The sequence below is a fragment of the Ricinus communis genome, chromosome 9 (genome assembly GCF_019578655.1).
Source record: "Ricinus communis isolate WT05 ecotype wild-type chromosome 9, ASM1957865v1, whole genome shotgun sequence".
NCBI lineage: Eukaryota > Viridiplantae > Streptophyta > Magnoliopsida > Malpighiales > Euphorbiaceae > Ricinus > Ricinus communis.
Window position 1 is genome coordinate 7,653,500 of NC_063264.1, and position 21,246 is coordinate 7,674,745.

At 31.3% G+C, this 21,246-nt stretch overlaps 4 protein-coding genes and 1 long non-coding RNA gene across 8 annotated transcripts; 2 read left to right on the forward strand and 3 right to left on the reverse strand.

Annotated features, from left to right (window-relative positions):
- Positions 1 to 1,218: 1,218 nt before the first annotated feature.
- LOC8279852 (heterodimeric geranylgeranyl pyrophosphate synthase small subunit, chloroplastic) lies at positions 1,219 to 2,397 on the forward strand. The gene has a single exon (XM_002532524.4). It carries the CDS (start codon positions 1,227 to 1,229, stop codon positions 2,259 to 2,261), a length of 1,035 nt encoding a protein of 344 aa, XP_002532570.2. The 5' UTR covers positions 1,219 to 1,226; the 3' UTR covers positions 2,262 to 2,397.
- Positions 2,398 to 4,956: 2,559 nt separating this feature from the next.
- Positions 4,957 to 6,432, reverse strand: LOC8279851. 4 transcript variants are annotated; one of them, XM_015727471.3, is made up of 3 exons: positions 6,149 to 6,432; positions 5,943 to 5,989; positions 4,957 to 5,786 (listed from the first exon to the last, which is right to left on the reverse strand). In XM_015727471.3, exon 3 carries the CDS (start codon positions 5,774 to 5,776, stop codon positions 5,183 to 5,185), a length of 594 nt encoding a protein of 197 aa, XP_015582957.1. In that variant the 5' UTR covers positions 5,777 to 5,786; positions 5,943 to 5,989; positions 6,149 to 6,432; the 3' UTR covers positions 4,957 to 5,182. The 4 variants fall into 4 exon arrangements, with proteins under 4 accessions (XP_015582957.1, XP_048234749.1, XP_048234748.1 ...); XM_048378792.1 differs by having other exon boundaries at positions 6,119 to 6,432; XM_048378791.1 differs by having other exon boundaries at positions 4,957 to 5,808; positions 6,119 to 6,429.
- A 5,398-nt stretch (positions 6,433 to 11,830) lies between these two features.
- On the reverse strand, positions 11,831 to 13,669 carry LOC125371138. The gene is made up of 3 exons (XR_007217417.1): positions 13,508 to 13,669; positions 13,309 to 13,357; positions 11,831 to 13,199 (listed from the first exon to the last, which is right to left on the reverse strand). It is a non-coding gene; the product is annotated as an uncharacterized LOC125371138 (long non-coding RNA).
- An 845-nt stretch (positions 13,670 to 14,514) lies between these two features.
- LOC125371165 (uncharacterized mitochondrial protein AtMg00810-like) lies at positions 14,515 to 15,394 on the forward strand. Its single transcript, XM_048379692.1, has 2 exons — positions 14,515 to 14,579; positions 14,707 to 15,394. Exons 1-2 carry the CDS (start codon positions 14,515 to 14,517, stop codon positions 15,392 to 15,394), a joined length of 753 nt encoding a protein of 250 aa, XP_048235649.1.
- Positions 15,395 to 18,766: 3,372 nt separating this feature from the next.
- LOC8279848 lies at positions 18,767 to 19,552 on the reverse strand. The gene has a single exon (XM_002532520.4). It carries the CDS (start codon positions 19,331 to 19,333, stop codon positions 18,965 to 18,967), a length of 369 nt encoding a protein of 122 aa, XP_002532566.1. The 5' UTR covers positions 19,334 to 19,552; the 3' UTR covers positions 18,767 to 18,964.
- Positions 19,553 to 21,246: the final 1,694 nt, after the last annotated feature.

A 21,246-nucleotide genomic window follows, 5' to 3' on the forward strand; every position in this document is an offset into this window, starting at 1 on the left:
TTAAGATTTAACGTGTAGTTTATCTACTTATTTAATAAATCTCTTTTAAATTTTAGAGATCGATCATATATTATATTGCTAATAATACTAGTTTAGTTAGACATTGAAATCAAAATCGAAATTGAAAAAAATTGGACAAACAATGAAGAATTTGATAAATTATTTGATTTTATAAAATTAATATTATTTTTTTATAATTAATTTAACTTGATTAAGTTATTTTTATCAATTATAAATTTTCTTCATAATTCTATAGTATTTTCAATAATCAAACACAACATTCAAAATTATTGGTCCAAATTTATATTTTCATCTTATTTTTCACTCGAGCAATATTACACAATTTATTTATTTTTGTCTAAACTCTTACCTAACTGATGAGGCATATAATCCTGTTACGTAATTATCCTTTAATATTAAAATATTAAAAAAATTTAGTAAAAATATACAAGAGTTGCGATAAAAATAAATGAGATATTTAACATTTTCTTTTTCACTAATTAAACGCTCCCAAAATTTAATTTATATACATATTCAGGGGTTTTGCTAGAATACCATTATAAGTTTATTTTTTAATTATTAATTATTAATTAGTATTATTTTAAATAATCTTTTTATGTTATATGTTTTTCTACTAATATAAATTACTAATGAATATATATATATATATATAATTTTTAATTATTTATATGAGTTAAAAAATTTATAGTTGAATTTTATAATTATCAAGTACTATGAATTAAATTCTAAAACTAAATAAATAATTTAATAAATAAAAATAATATATTTAAAAGATCAATAATTAAGTACTATATAATTGAATAATTTAGTATTTAATTATAATAATAAATTATTAAAATTAAAATAATATCAATATTTATAAATTTATATATTAGAATCACTCTATATTTAGTGATAAAATTTATATATATCTTATAACTGGTCTTACAAAAACTTTTTTCCTTTCTTTTGAGAAAAAGATAGAAGTGGGTTACTATAATATTTGGCAATCATTAAAAAAGAAATACATTTCGTGATAAACGTGGTTTAGTATACCAAAATGAAAAAACAAAGTAGGTAAAGCATACCCATCAATATATGTATATGATACACTTTTCTTAAAACAATTGACAATGAAAAATGGGGGAAATAAAAATATAGAAAAAATATTTATAAAGCAGTGCCCCACATAAGGCCACTGGCCACTATAAAAATTAATGTTTGTAATGAATTATTTCACAAAGTATTGTACGTTTTTCTCAACTTTCTTGCCCATCCACCACCACTATTCCCACTCTCCAAACACCTCCGCACACAGTCTCAGCCCATCATCCATGGCCGGAGCTCTACCTTACATCCCCGGCAATCCGGTGGGTCGTGGTGTTTTCCGGCGATCTTTTGGTTATGGTAGGGGTGGTGCATTATTTTCTCGTAGACCTGTAGCTTGTGTCATGTCCAATTCCAGTAAGATTGATTACTGGACATGTATAAATGCTGACATTGAAACCCACCTTAAGGAGGCCATTCCTGTACGGCCTCCCGTCGTCGTGTTCGAGCCCATGCATCATTTAACCTTTGCCGCCCCGCGGAGTTTCGCTCCGGCCTTGTGCATAGCTGCTTGTGAGCTTGTTGGTGGCAGCCGCGACCAAGCTTTGGCTGCAGCATCTGCTCTACGTCTAATGATTGCTGCTGCTTTCACGCACGAGAACATCCCGCTGACGGATCGGCCTAGGCCCAGTGCTAGGCCCATGTTTCATCATACATTTGGACCAAATATTGAGCTTCTCACTGGTGATGGAATGATACCTTTCGCGTTTGAGTTATTGGCCCAGTTGAATAACCCGGCGCAGGATAATTCGGACCGAATTTTACGGGTGATGATCGAGATCTCACGTGCCATGGGTTCGCAAGGGATGGTCGAAGGGCAATATAATGAATTTCAATACGATCAATCCGTCGGGGATGAATTATTCCACGTGGCATGGCTCCGAGACGTCTGTAAGAAGAAAGAAGGCGCGTCACACGCTTGCGCGGGGGCGTGCGGGGCAATATTAGGAGGTGGAAATGAGGAGGAGATAGAAAAATTAAGGAGGTACGGACTTTATGTAGGTACGATACAAGGAATATACAATAAGGTTGAAGGAAACGAAGAATGGTCATTAAAAGAGGTAAATAAGCTAAGAGATTTGGCTCTTAAAGAATTGAAAGATTTCAATGAAGAAGAAAAGGTTAGAGCAATTTGTAGTCTTGTTGAGAACTAGTTGTGATAGGATGTCTGATGCCGAGGCAAAGGTATTACATGAGGGACTCCTATTTTAACTTATGAATATAGTACGTCTTGTTTAAGAGAACTTTTCTACAAATCAAGGAAGAAGGAGACTCAAACTTCATATATTATTTCAGGGTTTATAATTATTTTTGTTAAGAGTTTATTAATAATTAAAAAAACGAGCATTATATGAAATAACGATACTAATTTAATCAACCGAGTCTCGGACTAGATCGCTTTGTTTAAGACATTTTAAGATTTTCTTCAAATCAAATGGAAAGATGCATGTAAAAGAAAAATTATGTGCGTATTTAAAAGTATATGAGATGAAACAATGAAAAGAAAATAAATAATAATAATAGTACATGATTTTTCTATATTTTTAAATAATTAAAGAACCTTGTGATAATATGAATTATTTAAAAAAAGAAAGATTATCTCCCGATTCTCTCCATCTACCCCATGGATCTCAGGCTCCAATAAACTTTAAGAGAGGAGTGTACTATGGCCAACTTTTTCTTTGTTTTTCTTTTAATGAACAATATATCATGGGCAGCTCATAAGTCACAAACTTGCAAAGATAAGAACTGAAATAGTTTTTTAATAAGACATAATTAAACATCAACCTTCATTATCTCCAAGAAAAAAAAAAATACAAAAGTATTAAAGAGTAGACATATTCAGATGTGTATGAAAGCTACAGCAAAAGTTGTTTTCTAGTATATTTTGTCTGAAAAAATTAATTCAAGAAAATAGAAATTGAACACAATGAAGAAGTTGGCATGTCGTTTCCAGTTTTAACGTTTAAGTAACTTTTCTATTAGATTTGTTTATTGTTTTATTCACGGAACACTTTACACACCGCAAATTATATGATAGAGATAATTATTTTTTTATTCACAGTAAAAATAAATAATTCATTTAATGCAGAAGAAATGACTCAAAATCAAAACGTTTTACTCTTGAGACTAAACACTCTTTCCATTTAAACTATATTTGAATGTATTAGATGTGTCTAATTATGCTAAGATAAGATAAGGAAAAGAATGTATACGGGTTAAGCAATCAGGATAAGAAAATAATTAACTTATAAGCTTAATTAAAGATGATAAACTTATTGGATTTTAGTAAAATTAAGCCCGAGTCATTTTGAGATATTAAATTACGATAATATTAATATTTTGAGAATGTATTTTTTTCTTCTAAAAACTTATTATTATTTATAATTTTGCTAATAAATTTAAATTTAAACTATGAATTATGCTCAGATATGAATTTTAAGGGAAAAAAGAACACGAATGAAATAAATAATAATTTATGGATTAATTTCATTTGGGTTGATGGAAATTCCAATTGTTAATTTATGTTTAGTCAAATTAGTAGTAAAACTCTTAAAAATTGATGGATTCAATGAACCCATAATCCATGGATTTCAAAATTTCCCCTCGAGATAAGACTTAAGAAATTATCTAATTTTGAGGTTTTTTATATTTTCATTTCATTTATTCCCACAGACTTTGACCTTCATATTACCCTAAAGAAGAATGTTCATAAGGACCCAGAAAGTAACAAGTGTTCTAGATGACTGATTCTTTCATTGTCAACATTATAAGCAGGAAAGGAAACCTTTTTGATATATCAGAAAACAACATAAAAGAGAAAAAATTCATACTCTAATAAAAGGAAATGCATTAAGGAAAAAGAAAAAAGAAATCTTAGGCATGCCATGAGCAATTAATACATGTAATACTAGTTATTATTGTACTAGATTTTCATTTAATTCTCAAAAGAAAATAAAAAAATTATCATCTTTTATTATTTAAATCTTAATCATGCTTGCTAAAAAAATTATTAGCTCATAATCTTTTAATATTTTCAAAATTATTTATAATTAAAAATCACGTAAACAATTAGACTTTAACTGAATTTCATTATTGAGAGAAAAGACCAATAATACTATAGTGGTCCATTATTGGTACTGAGTTGGACACTTAAAAATTTGCGTGACAAAGATGTAAGAACTCAGTTCACTTCTTAAAGAGAAGAATGCTACAATTTCATCATTTAAACTCTGTCCTAAAAGCTTGAATTCTGCACGTGACAGCCTGCATTTTCTTGGACTGTCAATAATTGCATAATTCTGTCCTTTTACTCAACTTGAAACTGCATATATTTTTCTGGCTCTGAGCAATGCCACAGAAGAAAATGATTTTTTGCCTTCATTTCTTATTTACTATTAGCAAGATACACTGATCCAGCTGTTCTTTGTCTGCTCGTTTTCTTCTTTTATTTTAATGGTAATTCTGGCAAGAGGAATCTTCTCACCAAATTTTGGTGATTGGTCTTTTCTTGCATGATTTGGGTTTGGACATTCAGATATGCTGCCAGTAGGTAATATGTATTATTAGACTGCATTTTGAATTTCCTAAAGAGTTATTGATAAGTGTTATAAATGAATATTTTTACAGTATAAGATGTATATGTAACAGATAGGTATGAATGTATCTTAAATTTACTGAAAAATACATTATATATGAAATAGTTTTAAGATTAGTTTAATTATCATCTGAATGATTCACAAGAAAAAGAAATACTTGATCATTGCCTAATAATTAAAAAGATTATGGAAAAAAGGGAGGTATTCAACCATCACCAGTTACTGGTGAATACAGAATGAGGCTGAAAGCTAATGAAAAAAACCCTCTCAAAGCAATCACATACCATATCTAATAGGCATATATTTGTACAAAATCCTTCTGTTTTTTTTTTTTTTCTTTTACATGAAATGGATCAGTGGCTAATACCCTAAAAACCATAAATCCAAAAATAAAAATCATTATGGAGCCAACACAAACACCTATACATATTGAACCATCATCACATCCTCTTCCAATGTAACATTTTAATGAAAGATCAAGGTGATTCAAGAAACCCTGTTTTGATCAAAACAGCATTCCTAACTTTACTAAGATCCCTGCCTTTAAGTTTCCTGCCAACACCTTCAAAAACAGAAAATGAGGAAATCTGACTTCTAGCAAGCCTTCTCGAAATGAGCTCATGCGGAGGCAATTGGTAATTGTTATCACCATCTGCATATTCATCTTCGTCATCAGTATCCACTACTTTCACAGCCCTATGATAATCATCATCTTCATCATCATCATCATCATCAGTAACACGCCAATCACTAGCTTTCTTGGAAGATTTCTTTGATGTCTTTTTACAAACCTTTGACCAATCAGGAATGTTGACAGGTGCTGATTGTTGCTTTACTATTTGGGCTCCATGAGAAGAATTGTTACTGCTGCTGCTGCTGCCACTGGTAGTAGCTCTTGGTATCATTCTTGCAGCAGAAGAAGAGAGGTTTCTTGGAACTGAAATTGAAGATTCTATTGAATTCCCAATCTTGGAATTTGAATCTTTTTTATCTCTTAAAACATCCCAGACATCTTCTTCTTCAAAATCTCCATCTCTTAAGGATCTCCATACACCACTCCCGTTCCTCATTACACCATACCTATAATCCATTGATGATTAGCCTACACAGCCAAAAGTTTTAAACCCATTACACAGAGTTGAGAAATCCAATCTGGGTACTCCTCAAAATTCAAGAATTGATAAAGGAAGACTCAAAAGAAGAGGGTTTCCAAAGATTTGATAATAAAGAAATTACCTTTTGCTGAAACTGAAACCACCTAAAGTCAGAGTTCCCCTTAGAATCTGCAGCATGGGAAGGAAATTCAATTAATCAAAAGACTACAGGATAAATCTTTCTCACTTGTATTTCAGAATATAAAGTACACATGCAAAAAAGAAAAAAAGTGATTGATTCAAGAGAATCCCAGTCACCTTTTCCTATTGAAATTCTAGGTTTCTAACCTGGAAATGTTTGAGAGAGGTGCTATGATGATGGGTGGCCTTTTGAAGAGCTCCAAAAAAAATAAACACATGAAGAGAAGAGGAGGTATTGAGAAAGAGGGCAATAATAATAAGACAAATCTAAATTTTGTCTTTAGAGAGACTCCTTTTCCAATTCCATAGGTTTGTTTTATTTTTTTTTTTAATTTAATTTAATTTTTTTATTTTGAAAGCCTGACTTTGACAATAAAAATTTGCAGAAATAGAAGTGAATTCATATGTGGGCATAAGATCTGTTTTGGTGTTTATTTTGTAACAATTAAAATTTCCTGTTTTATTGTTTTTACTGACTTTCCTTTTAAACTATTTTTGTCTTTCTTCTAGGATCTTTCCCAGGGTGAATCAGATATGACTCTATTGTTATTCTCTTACATAATCTAACTCCCCCCTCCCCCAAAAATTATATATATATTCTGGAAAAAGGAAGTTCTCTTGAGCTTAATTTTAGAAAAACTGAATAGAACTAATATCTTTTTTTGGGTTCCAATTTGCTTTAGTTTCTAGAAACTTTAAGTCAAGTTTGTTTAGTTGTAAGTTAACAAATAGGGTTTTAATTGATTTTATTTATTTATTAATAAAAAAAAAATATATATATATATATATATATTATTAATTTTTTTAAATAAATTTATGTCCGATTCAGTTCGATTTTATTTAATTCGTTTTAAATTTTTATTTGATTTAGTTTAATTTATATTTTTAAAACATTCAACTCAGTTTGGTTTAAGTTTTTAAATGTTGGCGCTATGTGAAAGTGGTAGTAAGAATTGAAAGAAAAAAAAAAAAAAAAGACAAAAAAAATGGTGGCTGGCACTATGGAGGCTGAGTGATTGATGATGTTTGCTCTTTTGCTTTATATTAGTCCACTTACAAATAAGAATAGAAGGATGTGAGTTTTGGTATTTTATAAGGGTCTTATTCACAAATCACATGTGAGAGTGTCATCTCTACCAATTTTATAATCACTCTCAAATACATATTTTTCATATCAAATTTCTTATGATAATTTACAAAAGTATTATTCATTTTCAGAAATTTATAATCATTTAACATTAATTAGACTGCTAGATATGTTCTGTTGTTATGCAATAATTTATAATCACCTTTTTAAATGTGGGTGGTATAATAAATAAAGGAATAACTAAATGATTTTCGAAAGGAGAAAAAAAAAAAAAAAAAACTAAGTTGCTAGGAAACTCAATCAGAGGGTTTCTTGCTAGATTCATACTCTTAATTGTTATTTGCAGATTTCTGTGTGCTTGTGGTGTCCACATGTGTTAAGATTTCCAATCACGACTCAAAGTTGTACAGGTCTAAGATAAGATAATGCTTAAAGCAGGGTTGGAACTGGGGGGTAGCCGCCCTGAAGCCTCCAACTGAATTGGGGCTATATGTTTATATGCTAAAGCACCCTTTGCCATGGGTGCATGGAAGATTGCATCTTTGTCTTCTTTCAAATTTGTATTTTGCTGCTGAAAACGTTTGTTTTAGGGTTTAATTCTCTTGCTTTCCTTCCAAATTCTCAGCCCTCCAATTCTAACTGCAGCTGCTTAGATCTACATATGGCTTTAGATCCTGAAAGTATCAAGTTCTACATATGGCTTGTAGTAATCTATGGAAATACCAGAATATATAGAGTCGGTAATTAATGGGTGTTCCAGGAAAATGTAGGCTACGCTTACAATGAAAGAAGTTCTGAAGCTTCTGTTAGAAAGTTGGATCATATTATAGTCGATAGAATGAAATGAAAACGAAAGCTAACAGGAATAAAACATAGTCTAAAATTGTTTGGAGTGGATAAAATGAATTTATAATAGCGGTCTTTAATTAATTTAAGATTAAAATTTATGAGCTACTTACTTCATGAAATAATAAGATGGAAACAAAATAGAAATAATTGATTTCCATTGTTGGTGTTTGGTTCATAAAAAATCATTCTGTAACGGAAATCGCCCATCAATGGAATTATCTATTTCTCACTTTTTTTTTAATAAATAAAAAATACGTTCCAAAATATAAAGCAAATCAAATCAATTATAAATAGTTAAATAATTATCATTCATATTATTTTTATATATTTATTAAACACAATAATTATAAATTAAATATTATTACTTTTTTAACTATAATAATCGACATCAATCATAAAATTCTGATTCTCATTTCTTATTCAACCAATCAACAATTAAAATATAATAACTCCCATACTCATATTTATTTCCAACCTTAAACAAACGGGTCCTTATTTGAATTGAATAAAGAGGTTGAATTGATCATATATACATAATAAACATAAAAAAAGAGATGAAATTATTGAAATACATTGTAAGACACTGCCACAATCTTTTAAAAGAAAATGAACAGTTTGTTTGATGTTATTGAAATTTAAAATGTTACTAATAGTGATTGTTGTCCTTTGTTTTTGTGATAAGATATTTAATTTCAGATTCTTTTGAGGTATGTGATATTTATAGTAATAGAAATAGCACTTTACTATATATAATAATATACATTTCAGCAAGGCAATAATGATGGTCTGCCAATTTCCTCCCCATTTCAGCACACACATTACTCAGAGGAGAAAAGATAAAAGGTAAAAAGATAACACAAAAGCCATATTGTCAAAATGATACTATATCATTAATACTAGATTTTATCTAAAAATCGTATAAAAAATTATTGTAAGAGTTTAAATTTAAGATATTGAAGTCTTGAATATATAATTTTATTAAAATTTTTAAAATAATACTTTGCCACTTTTAAGGGTTTTATTTGACACATTCTAAATTAATTTTAAATATTTATACAATGAAAGAAAATATAGATTTTTTTGGTTTTACTGTGCATTATCTCTCAAGCCATGAATCAGAATGAAATAATAAACTTACCTTATGAATTATATTATTAATGTCTTAATTTTGCGATGATGACGACTGATACTAAATTTATTTGACTCGTTGCAATCTAAGCCTGTATTTTATAATAGCATCGTTAATTAGTTTAGTTAGAAATGATGAGCGATGGATAAAAGAAAAATATCGTTTTTTTTATTCTGGCCAAATTTAATAAACTCTGAATAATATATCCCTACTATTTTTTAGAAAAACTAATTATGCAATAATTGGATGCTATTCTGAAATATTATACTCCAAAATCACTAATAATTTATAAATTTACACCACCTCGAACAAATGTAAAATATTTACACAGGTTTTTATTTAGAAAAAAATGCAATTAAAATAAAAAAATATTAAACCATATCTATATTTTTATATTTTTCTAGCAATAAAAATAAAAATAAAAATAACATATAAATTTGTGGTCAAAATGTAATGAAAACAAATCATAAAGCAGGGAAATAAAAGAGAAGGAAATGATTAAGGAATAAGACAAAATAGACTGAATTGATAGGGAAACTAAGTTATCTCCAAAATGTGACCCACATGCATCAACTGGGCAGCTGTTATCCAACGCATTTGGTCATCAAATCACAAAATTAAATAAAGACAATGAAGATAGATTTTTCTTTTTCTTTTAACATTTTCATGATTAACCAATCAAATATTTTTTTTTTACTTTTTTTTTTCTTTTTTTAACCATTAAAATTCATTCAACCACATTTCTTAGATAACTTGGAAAATGTGGTCAGAATCTTTAGACGAAGTATCTAGCAATTAATTTTGTTTTCTGTTCTTTTTGACATTTCTATAAGCTTGACCAGATTCAAGTTACTGAAAAGGTTTTTCTCTGTACTCCACATATCTAATAAGATCACGGCGGCCGTCGAGTGTGCGGTGTAGGGTCCTCAGTACTGTACGGCCGACAGTTTTCTACTATCAAAATGGCTTAAGCTTTGAAATTATAATTAACCCTTTAATCAATTCACACTCTCTTCTAAACTTAATAATCCATATTCGACCCTCAACTAATTTGGATTATACCCATCGAAACTAACTTTCAAGAATTCTTATTCTATGCCTTTTTAAGCATGGATTCTTGTTTGTTCAATGAAAGGGAAGTGCAGTAGAAGGAAATCCAATTTAGCTGAGAATTGCAGCCTTGTTGGTATTATGGACTGCATGTGCTTATGTTGATACTGACTGGCTGACTAATCAAATTCACATGCAGTGGAAAGAGAAGGAGAATGCTGAACTGAAGTGTCTTAGTGCAGAGATGAAGTCGTGGAACTTTCATTTTGTGATTCCTATTTGGTGGTCTATCACTCTCAATTTAATGCTTGGATGATCCTGAAGCCAACAAGACAAACTCTTTCTAGATTCTTGTATGCTTCTGCTGCATCAGATGGAGTTCGGAGACGAGACAAATACTGCATTCCCACGAGACCACCATGTGTTTGGTTATGGAAAATATCTTGCTTTCAGTTTTTTGTTCATGGATATCACTTCTCTTGCGATGTTTCTATCAGGAAACTGATATGAATTTCTTCCTAACAGAATACGTGTTTCATAATATCAGGAAGTAGAAAAAAAATTTTGTTCACATCTTGTCAGACAAAATCTGGATGTAGGAACAAAAATTTTTGAATTCTTTACCAATCCAATCCAATCAGTTTCAAGTTATGTAACTATCTGTTAGGTATGGCTCATATACCAGTTTAAGGGACAGATGCTAGAGCGAAGTGGAGCGCAGTGCAACGAGCGAACAGAGCGGAGCAACAACATCTGTCCAATGAGGAAATTTCATAGTTACTCTGCGGGCTACGGTCTAAGTAGGTTGGGGGTGCGGGGGCAACGATCCCGTGGTACGATACAATATATGGTATTTTTGTAATTATGCCAAGGGTTATATATATCTTTTGTATTTATAACCTAGTTAGAGAATTAATAATATAATACAGCCGCTCATCGCTCCCGATGACGTAGGTACATTGCCGAACCTCGTTAAAAATTCTTGTATTCTTATTTTTCTTAATTATTTGTTCATATTCCTGTGATTATTAGTCTTATTTCTCAACACTATCCCTAAACAAGTAAACTCTCTATGTGATTCTTTTAGTATGCATTCCAAGGGATTGCATTGTTTGATTTGTATGTAGAAGAAAATGAACAATGATTTAAAAAGCATTGCTAATCAGCTTGCTTCAACCAATGCAGCTCCTCAATTATTCGGATCTTAGTTCAAAAAAACTCATTCATTTTCATTCTTAGTTAAATAATCTGGATTGGATCTTAATTTCGAGTTTGGTAGTTCTATTGAATTAATTTCCGGCCTAATTAAATTCGATTGTTGTGACTTGCAAATCTGCTCGTTTATAGATCAAACAAGCAAGCTTAGAAGCTTAGACTCGAGTTTAGCTCGTTTGTAGACTAAATATATAAACTTGTAACATTGGACTTTTACTCATTTATTAAATTTTTGGCTCGAGATTAATTTGATTTTATTCATAGCAATTTAATTTTAATAAGTTATAATTCAAATTTATTAATTTGAAATTCATTTAACTTAATAAATAAATTATTTTCAAACTTAGCTCAAGTTTAATTATTCGAAATGAATAGAGCTTAAATTTTATTATAAAAGGTGAGATTGAGCCAGACTATTAGCCCTGGTGCAACTCCATGATCTGTCAGGATAGCTCATATTACGCTGACCAAAATGCTTTTAGTGTAACAATCTATCCATAAGAAGGCACATAACATCATCTTGCTTGAAAGGAAATCCCATTGCATATGCAGTACCCAGCAACAGAAATTCATTGCCACCGCCATGTTCAAGAAGCCAAGAAGATTCAAGACCAAAGGGTCCCTGCAGTATCACCATGACAGCTCTGCAAATCAAACTTCGTCTCACACTTTCATCAAATTAGGTATACCCTAATCAACAAGGCGAAAAAGACAGGTTGGAGAGTCCTTTACTAAACTTGATGAAAGGTAGCGGTGGAAGGATATAGTCCAACTGTTTAGTCAGATATACAGTGATGGAGATTGAAAATTAAGATCAAGCATTACCCACGTGCTTGATATTGTAATCTTTCCTGTTCCGCCAATGTGTAGTTCCCAAAAGAATAAGAAGCTCTCTTTGATAGCATATATACATCCAAGAACGTGTGTAAGTGGCAACCAATTATGCAATGACACCAGATTCCATGCACTGTATTGTGCCTAGTTAGTAGCTCAATCATCTAGTCTCGAAGCCTGCTAATGCTACTAAAATTTCCTCTAGCTTGTCTAGTCACTTGTCCTCTACCGGGCCTGTTGTGCTCACCAAATTCCAGGAAAATTGTGAGTTAGGGACAACTGCACTGATGAACACGTTTTCTTGATGGTAGACAAAAGGGGCGAGGCTGAGATTGACATTCAACCTCTGGTTGCTGCTGCGAAAGCCTATGAAACTCGGACAATTAATGAGCCGATGCAGCTTGGGAAATGGGTAGCAAGCAAGGATAACACTTTATTTTTCTATTTTTTATAATTTTCAGAATTTTATTCCATTCCTTATTTACTCACTGACTTACATAATATACAGAAAGAAAAAAGAACAACAGAAAAGGAAAATCTCGGAACTTTACATGCAAAAAATTTGATTTTCAGAACTCCATCTTAATTCTTGTTTACTGTTTACCCAACTTCAGTTATGTTGTGATCTTATCCTCTTGTCATCCTTCATTCACATTCTCATCCACTAAATTGATTAAAGAAGTCTCCTCGCAATTTTGAAATTCAATCTTTTGACATGAATTATCAAATTAGGTTCTACTTCAATTTATCAATTAAAAACTATTGCAGCTGAAAGCTCAAAAACTGAAAACTATCAGCAGTTGAATTATAGGATAAAACTATAAATGAAAAAATTACAAATAGGATAGAATTAGATTAATAAAAAATATTATAAGAAGTAGATACCTAAGAGTAAATTGGTTTATGAACCAATTCAAAGCTTCTGGCAGCATGCTTGTAGGCTTCCTCTACTTCTCCAACTTGATAGCCAGAACCTTCTGCTATCTTCATAATACATGAGGAACTCAAAAGATTTGGGTCATAAACATCCAAACCTGCAAAAAACAAAAAGCATGCAACAGCTTCCAATTATAACTGTTATGGGAAAAACCAACCTGTGAATTGTGATACAAGATAAATTCAGAAGTAATCACATTAACTTACCTTCAACTCTCATTCTACCCAGAATGGTCTTGAAGCGCTTGCTCTTTTCCTGGTAGAGCATCACCATGCAATTTCAGTTAAAACTCAAAGCAAGCAAGCAATTAAACTGACAGTCTTAGATTTTCTTTTCTAAATTTTAATTTATAGTAACAGTAGTATTCTGTGCAGTGAAACAGAAATAGTGAAATTTAGTAGGTACCTGGTCCAGCGTTCCCTCATACAAAGAGTTCAAACGTTCTTGACGTTTGTTGTAGAACTTAACAGAGTCATCCAGGCCTGGTTTGGAAGATCATATTATATATATATGTGCAAATACTTATACAGGAATAAAAAAGAAATAATAATTAAGTTGAACGAACAAATTAAAACAAAAGCAAAAGTGTCAAAACTGAAAGAAAATAATTAAGGATGCAGACAAATACCTAAAAGGCGATGAACAAAAGGGTTTAATGCCAAAGTCCTCAAAATCATCCGAAGGTTGTCCTCTCTGAACAAATAAAACAGGAACTTTTGCCGCTGCAACACTGCACATGCAGGGCCCATCAGTTTAATGTTAAAACAAGAAAAGTTAATTAAGCTTAAGCACCGCACTTAGTCATGGTCAGTCTCTACTTACGCTGCAAGAGCACCGAAGGCAGTTGCATGGACGTCCATTTTAGTAAGAACGACAGCTCCGTTTGGAAAGCTTTTCTTAAATGCTTGAACTTGATCAAATGCAGCTAGTCGACGAATACTGCTAGCCATAACAAACACGACAAAGCGTGGTTGCTGCAAAAACATAATACCATCAAAATAAATCATTAAGAATTAATCAGAATTAACCAACTATAAGGGGGTAAATTGCCCCGTTGGTACCTGTGGAAATACACATTCCACATGTATTTAATTAGTCAAAGATAGTCAATGATAATAGTAGCATTAGAGATTTGTAATCATTGTAAATATTTTACCTTGTCCTTAGCTGAGTTGTACTTAGAGAATTGTATATATTCTTATTTTATCATCTTCTCCATTTGAGAAATAAGAAGTACATTTCTATGGTCTCTTTTTTCTTCTACTGCTCTAAATCTTGTTAAAGCTCCTATTTCGGTCCTAAGTTTATTCATGGTACCAGAGCTTACGGCATTAGGAGCTTTATTATAACTTTCTGCGTTTGTTCTTAAATTCCTCTTTGCTGAATTTGTTAGATCTGATCTGTTTTACGAAATGATTTTATTGATGAAGAAGTTTACATGTTGCCTCCTGAAGACTATGCTAGTGCACCAGGCCAAGTATGCAGAATATAGAAGTCCTTATATGGCCTGAAACAGGCTTCTAGGCAATGGAACAATGAATTTGCTTCTTATCTTGTTACTCTTGGCTTGTTGCTTCTGAAAATGATCATTGTTTGTTTCTGAGATCTTCTGCTACTGAGTTCCTTGCTTTATTAGTGTATGTGGATGATGTACTCATTACAGGGACTCGTGAAGATTCTATTCTTTTGGTTAAGAAACAGTTGGATGCCAAGTTTACTATAAAGGACCTAGGTTATATGAAATATTTTCTAGGTTTGGAGATAGCCAGGTCCACTGATAGTATGCTGATTCATCAACAAAAATATGTTCTTGACATTACGCAAGATACTGGACTTTCAGGTTGCAAGCCAGCACTCTTTCCTTTGCCTAAAGGATTGAAACTTAATGATGAAAGTGGGGATTTATTGCTTGATCCAAATGTCTATAGAAGGTTGCTAGGCAAGCTTCTATATTTGACAATAAGACGACCAGATCTCAGTTATGCAGTTCAATGCCTTAGCCAGTTCATGTCCTCTCCTAGAAAGCCTCATATAGAAGTTGCCCTTCACGTTGTCAGATATCTTAAGCGTAGTCCTGCTAAGGGTCTTTACTTTCCTGTCCAATCTGACCTTTCTCTTCGAGCTAATTGTGATACAGACTGGGGAACTCGTCTAATGAACAAAAGATCTCTCACAGGTTATTGCATCTTTCTAGGGTCCTCACTCATTTCCTGGAAAAGCAAGAAACAAGCTATTGTTTTCAAAATCCTCTGCAGAGGCAGAGTACAGGAGCATGTCTACTACTGTTTGTGAACTTCAATGGCTATCTTATTTGCTTAAGGACTTCCAGGTTTCCATTTCTCTTCCAATCCCTCTACATTGTGACAATGAGGCAGCTTTGCACATCGTTGCAAACCCTGTCTTTCATGAGCGCACGAAACATTTGGAGATTGATTGCCATATTGTCCGACATCAATTGAAGTAAGGATTTATTAATCTTGTCTATGTTCCTTCCATATCTCTGCTTGCGAATTTTTTACAAAGCCTCTTAGTTCCTTTCAGCATCACGATCTTGTGTCAAAGTTGGTTAGTCAAAGATAGTCAATGATAATAATAGCATTAGAGATTTGTACAGTGTGTAAATATTTTACTTTGTGCTTAGCTGAGTTGTACTTAGGGAATTCTATGTATTCTTGTTTTGTCATCTTCTTCATTTAAGATATAAGAAGTACATTTCTACAGTCTCTTTTTCCTTCTACTACTCTAAATCTTGTTCTACCTAAAGCTCCTAATTTCGGTCCTAAGTTTGTTCATTATTAATTCTTTAACATTTGCTTTCAATCAGTACCAAATTTTTATTTTTTTTAGTGCCACTCTTATTATTTCTAATTTTATCTTATTCGATGATACCAAAAAAAAATTTGATCAAAATTTATTGATTTTGCAGCCCATTATCCAAGTAAGCATGCCACCACATTAACACACTGGATTCGTTAATCTTAGTCACCAAATCGGCCCAACAATTATAAATACTTTTATAAATACTTTTATTTGTTCCATTTCTTTTAATACAGTGATGGTCAAAATATAGTAAAACCCATTACCATCATTTGAATATCTTCAACTACACACCACTTCTTCATTCTCAATCTGATCTCTCTTTCTATATTTATGGCAAAAGTTACACTCTTCAACTCAATACCGACGTCTTACCACATAATCAACGACTTCATAATTTTTTTGTTTGTTTTTTATAGATTGTATTTCATTTAGGTTATATGGGTTTCTGAAAGTAGAGATATTAGAGGCGATGTCATCAATAAAATTAGAGTCAACGAATGATATTCTAATCTTCTCTCTGTTATTACAATTATTGTATTATAGTGGTACCAGATGAAGAAAACCTACCCATTCATGTTCAAAGATGCAGAAAAGATGTATCAATGAAGGCAAGGTTGGGCATTTTGCAGTGCATTAGATGATACTTTTCAGCAACAATAGTAATTAATAGAAACGCCAGCATCATCATCGGTACCAATTCTCCATCTCACACACATATTAGGAGCAAAGCTATGAGAAAATCATTGAGATTGTGTCTGGGGCAGTTCAAAAGCAGGATGAGAAACGAGAAGCTGTAGCTATTAAGCCTGCTGATTATGGAGATTCCACTTACAATCACCACTCTCAAACCAATAATACTATGGGTTACACTAGTGGGTATTGAACATATACGAAGAGATTTTGGAGTTACAACCTCATTTGGCTTTGATGTTAGTCATTTATAAAATTTGGATATTAGCGTTTCTCTTAAATCCTTTTCATCTGGCCGTATTGATGTTGTTGTGTCTGCAAAATGATTTTAATTGGAGATTTCATTGGGTTTTTTGGGGCATCCTACGAGATGCTTTTCTTGGGAGCTTATTCGGAAGTTGGGTTCTCCGGTGAATGAGATGCATAAGTATGAATCACGTTTCATTTCGAATACAATTGGATTTTAGAAGAGAATTGCAGTGACATTGTCAAGAAGTCTTGGCTTCGGACCGGTTCAGGCAGCGATAGCTATTTTGATGACTTGATTTCCCTGCTCCAATCAAACTCTTTTTATATTGTTCATTGGTGGCCTAACATGTACGAGGGAAGCTGCTTGTAAGTTACTTGAACCTTGGCTTGCTTGTATTCATTTAATAAACATGCCAAATTAAGATAAAATTATAGATCTTTGGAAACTAATTTTTACAGATCCTTCTTCCTCTTTCAAATCTCAAATTGCTTTTCATAACTATTTCACAAAGAGGAAAGAAAAAGAATTCAATAACTGAAATTGTTACCGTTATAAAAGACCCACAAATAGGCCAACTCAAAATACTCAAACGTGTTAACTAGTGCCGTTAGCCAAGGGGCTTGAACATTAAGGAAGACATGGTTTTATCTGTTAAATGTCCCTGATTTTTCTTTAAGGGCATATTCGGTCCTCAGACTTAAACATTAAGAGCCAAAATGAGTCTTTTCTCAAATTTTCTGAAAAAGGCTCCCTTATGGACATGGGAGGTCAGTCAAACCTGCCCGGCCTTATCACAGATACCCCCCGCAACCACTCAGAGAGAGACTAATGAAGAGAAACGTTGTTAACTGGTCCCTTTATCCAAGAATATCACGAAAATATGATTTTGCTTGTTAAATGTCCCTGATTTTGCTTGTTAATTTTCAGAGGACAGCTCATTAATTAATCCATTTGAAAGAAAATGTTTATTTCTACAAAATGAAGTATAGCAGAAAGGGAAATAATATATGCACCATCAAAGAGACATTATCATTTTTAATTTTTCTTATAGGACATATTTACTCACTAACAATAATTACTATTAATAGACATAAGTTCTTTCTATAAGGTAAATTAATATTCAAACATTACATATAATAAGGCACTTCTGAGAGGATGAACTTGAATTAAATCAGCTAATAACAATTACCCAGTTGATGCGTTTTAAGAAAAACCAATAAATGATAATTTTACTTTAATAAAAGATAAATAACAACCGATAATAATAATAATTTTATTATAATTGTCAAAAAGTATGCACAGGAAATGGTAATGAACTAAGTTAAAACTCATGACATACAGAACCACAGTTATGATCGGAACTATAAAGAAAGGATACCAGTGGGACTAGTCAGTCTTTGACCCCATATCCCAGGCAAGGATATGCTATGAGACCTGGTGGACTGGCCCAAACTGCAGCAGCTATTGCACTAGAGTCACCAATATCAACATCAAATATTATAAGAATTCCTGAATAATCCCCAAGGACTCCTTTTAGAAAACCCGTCTGTGTTTAACTTAAGCCAATCGACAGAAGGATCACATCAAAACACAACATACTCATGGCCCAACAGCTTTAATTTGTTTCCCATGCAAGGATATTTTCTGCTGCCCGCACCATCGAACACCACAAAACATACTGATAGAAGTCAACTGACGCTCTTTGTGTTAATAGCAAAGAAATGACCTAATCAAACCCAGGACAAAGAACAGAAAAACTAAACCACCACTGAGTGTGAAGCAGGTCTAAGCCTTCAATTGTTTGGGGGAACAGGAACAACCACAATCCACAGAAATTCATGACAAAGATCAACCCAGTCATTCAAATCAAAATTTGCTAGGGGATCCCTAAACACATCTTAAGATGATAATATACAAGTAACACATGGAGATTTATCACTAATCACGCACAAAAGGAAACAAAGTCGGTATCTTTTGTTACCAATGAGTATCATTCATTATGCTAATAACCCAATACTCAATTTATGAGCAATTACAAAAAAGTAATCGGAAAAAGAAAAAGGAAAAAGAGAACTTGAAATCTATCTATCCAAGAGTTATAATTAATGAGCAACAAGAGAATCATTATTAAACAGAGTAATTGAAGAATCATTATCAGCAGACTCCAAATTGAGAAAGAAAACAGATCTAGCAGCCATAAGTTTTTTTCTTTTAAGGCATCTGGGACCGTAGGTCTTGCTGACTAGGCAAGGAACAACAACTTGCTCCCCATCACCCACCGAAATCTGATGATGGGTCGTCATTGGCGGCGGCGATGACTCATCAACTGGGTGGTTGATTAAAGAGATGATACTAATGGGTTTATTATGAGATCTAGCGCTGATTTTAGAATTTCTGAGTTGGGCAAGTGCTCCTGGTTTCAAATATCTGTAATAGCATTCACTGCTTCTTCTTCTTGAAATGGGCTTCATTGCCGGGATCGAAGGTTTGATGAGGCTTTCTTTGTTTTTTTTCTTTGAGAGGAGAAAAGACAGAGGGCAGAATGAAGGAGAGAAGATAGACTAGGGTATTAAAAAAGAGGAGTGATTGGGAGGCGGGAAAACATGGGAGGGAAAAAGGAGAGCGTGGGTTAGGGTTTTCTTGAGAAAATTAGATTTTTCTTTTTAAAGAAAAGGGAATGGCGGGATTTGCATACACAAGACCGCCTTTGCTTCTTTAGATTTGTATTTTTTGATAAAGTCCAATTTAGCCCCTGAATTATATTTCAATTCTTATTTTTGACCTTAATATACTTTGTTAGTTGATCTGACCCTTATATTTTTACATTTCTTTTCACTAAAAACTTTATTTGATTATTTTTAAATGCATATTTTTATGAATTTTTTAATTATGTATTTAAAATTTGAAATGCGTTTGAATTTTTCAAAAAATTTATCATTTTGATAAACTTTATACATTCATTTTTTCATTAAATAAAAAAGTATTATATAAAAATAATAATTTTGAGTATTTTTTTCAATGAATGACTAACAATTAATATTAATCATTAACAATTAGTGACGGTTGAAGATGATTATTGAATGAATATTTGGTGTTTTATATAAATTTATTATTTATATTTATAAAAACTTGAAAAATGACTTTTCTTTCTAAGGAGGAAGTTGTGTTTTTTCTTTTTTTAGAAATAGCTTATTTTTTCTTTTGATGAAGAAAATATATTCTATGGACTAAATTTTTTAAATGCAACAAACTAAAATATATTTCAAAAAGTAAAAAATGTTATTGCAACGCCCATTAGCTATACTTCAATACTCAATTTGGGTACTATATTACCATATATTATATTAATGCATAAGGTTTCCACCCCCTGAATTTCCCATTTTTAATATTAAAGCCTATAATTTTAAACATTCACTAATTTTTTATAGAGTAGTTAATTCTTTTCTTTAACCTCTTGTTCATTTTTTTTTTAAATTTTAATATTTATTTAATTATCTTTTAGAAAATAAAATTATTTTTTTTGGAGCTAGACAAATATATATTATTTTCTAAAAATTATTTATATTTTATTTTTAAAAATTATATATTTTTATGTATTTTTAAGCATTGATTATATGAATCACAACCATAACACTCATAATAGTTATTATACTTCTATTAGAGAGTCATGGATGACTGAAACAAATAATATTATATATTTTATTATATTCCATTATGAATATGCTAATAAGAATGAGTTTGAAAGCGTTAATATCTAAAATTTGTTAATCTATTCTAAGTTATAATGTTAATTTATTCATGTATTTTTTTTATTATGCTAATTCTAAGACTCTGTTTCTGCTGTCTTTATTTGTTAATCTTTTTTAGCATATTTTTAAAACTACTAGGAAAATCCCCATATATAACATTACTTTAAAAAGTACATTGTATTTAAAATTAAATCTAATTGCTAGTTACTCCTTATAAGTTTTTGCTTATTATTCTAATTAGTGTACTTTTAATATTACATATGAATCTGAAATCATCACCTTCTAAAAGTAGAGTAAAATTTTAACTTTTTGTTAATTTTTGTTTCAAATAATCTTTTTAATTAGTAGCTTATTTAATTGCTCTAATTTTATTTATTAGCGCAATTTTACTCTAATGTAACAAATTTTCACTTAGAAATTCAATTTTATTTTATTACATTAAGAGATTAAGAATTTAAAGATTTTTACTATTAATCTGCATCATAAACTTTAATGCATATTAATTTAAAATTAATAAAATAATATATTTTTAGATAAGAATTTGTCAATTAAAATAACCTTATTTGATAAAAAATTTAAACACATAAAATTAATAGAAAATATAACATCTTAAACTCATAAATTATAATAATAAA

Bases quoted from the DNA above. Each gene is read 5' to 3' on its own strand.
- LOC125371165 (XM_048379692.1), top strand. From the start codon at position 14,515: ATGATTTTATTGATGAAGAAGTTTACATGTTGCCTCCTGAAGACTATG. The intron at 14,580-14,706 runs GTATGCAGAATA...TTTGTTTCTGAG, and splicing joins ATGCTAGTGCACCAGGCCAA to ATCTTCTGCTACTGAGTTCC.
- LOC8279851 (XM_048378791.1), bottom strand. From the start codon at position 5,797: ATGGATTATAGGTATGGTGTAATGAGGAACGGGAGTGGTGTATGGAGA.
- LOC8279848 (XM_002532520.4), bottom strand. From the start codon at position 19,333: ATGAAGCCCATTTCAAGAAGAAGAAGCAGTGAATGCTATTACAGATAT.
- LOC8279852 (XM_002532524.4), top strand. From the start codon at position 1,227: ATGAATTATTTCACAAAGTATTGTACGTTTTTCTCAACTTTCTTGCCC.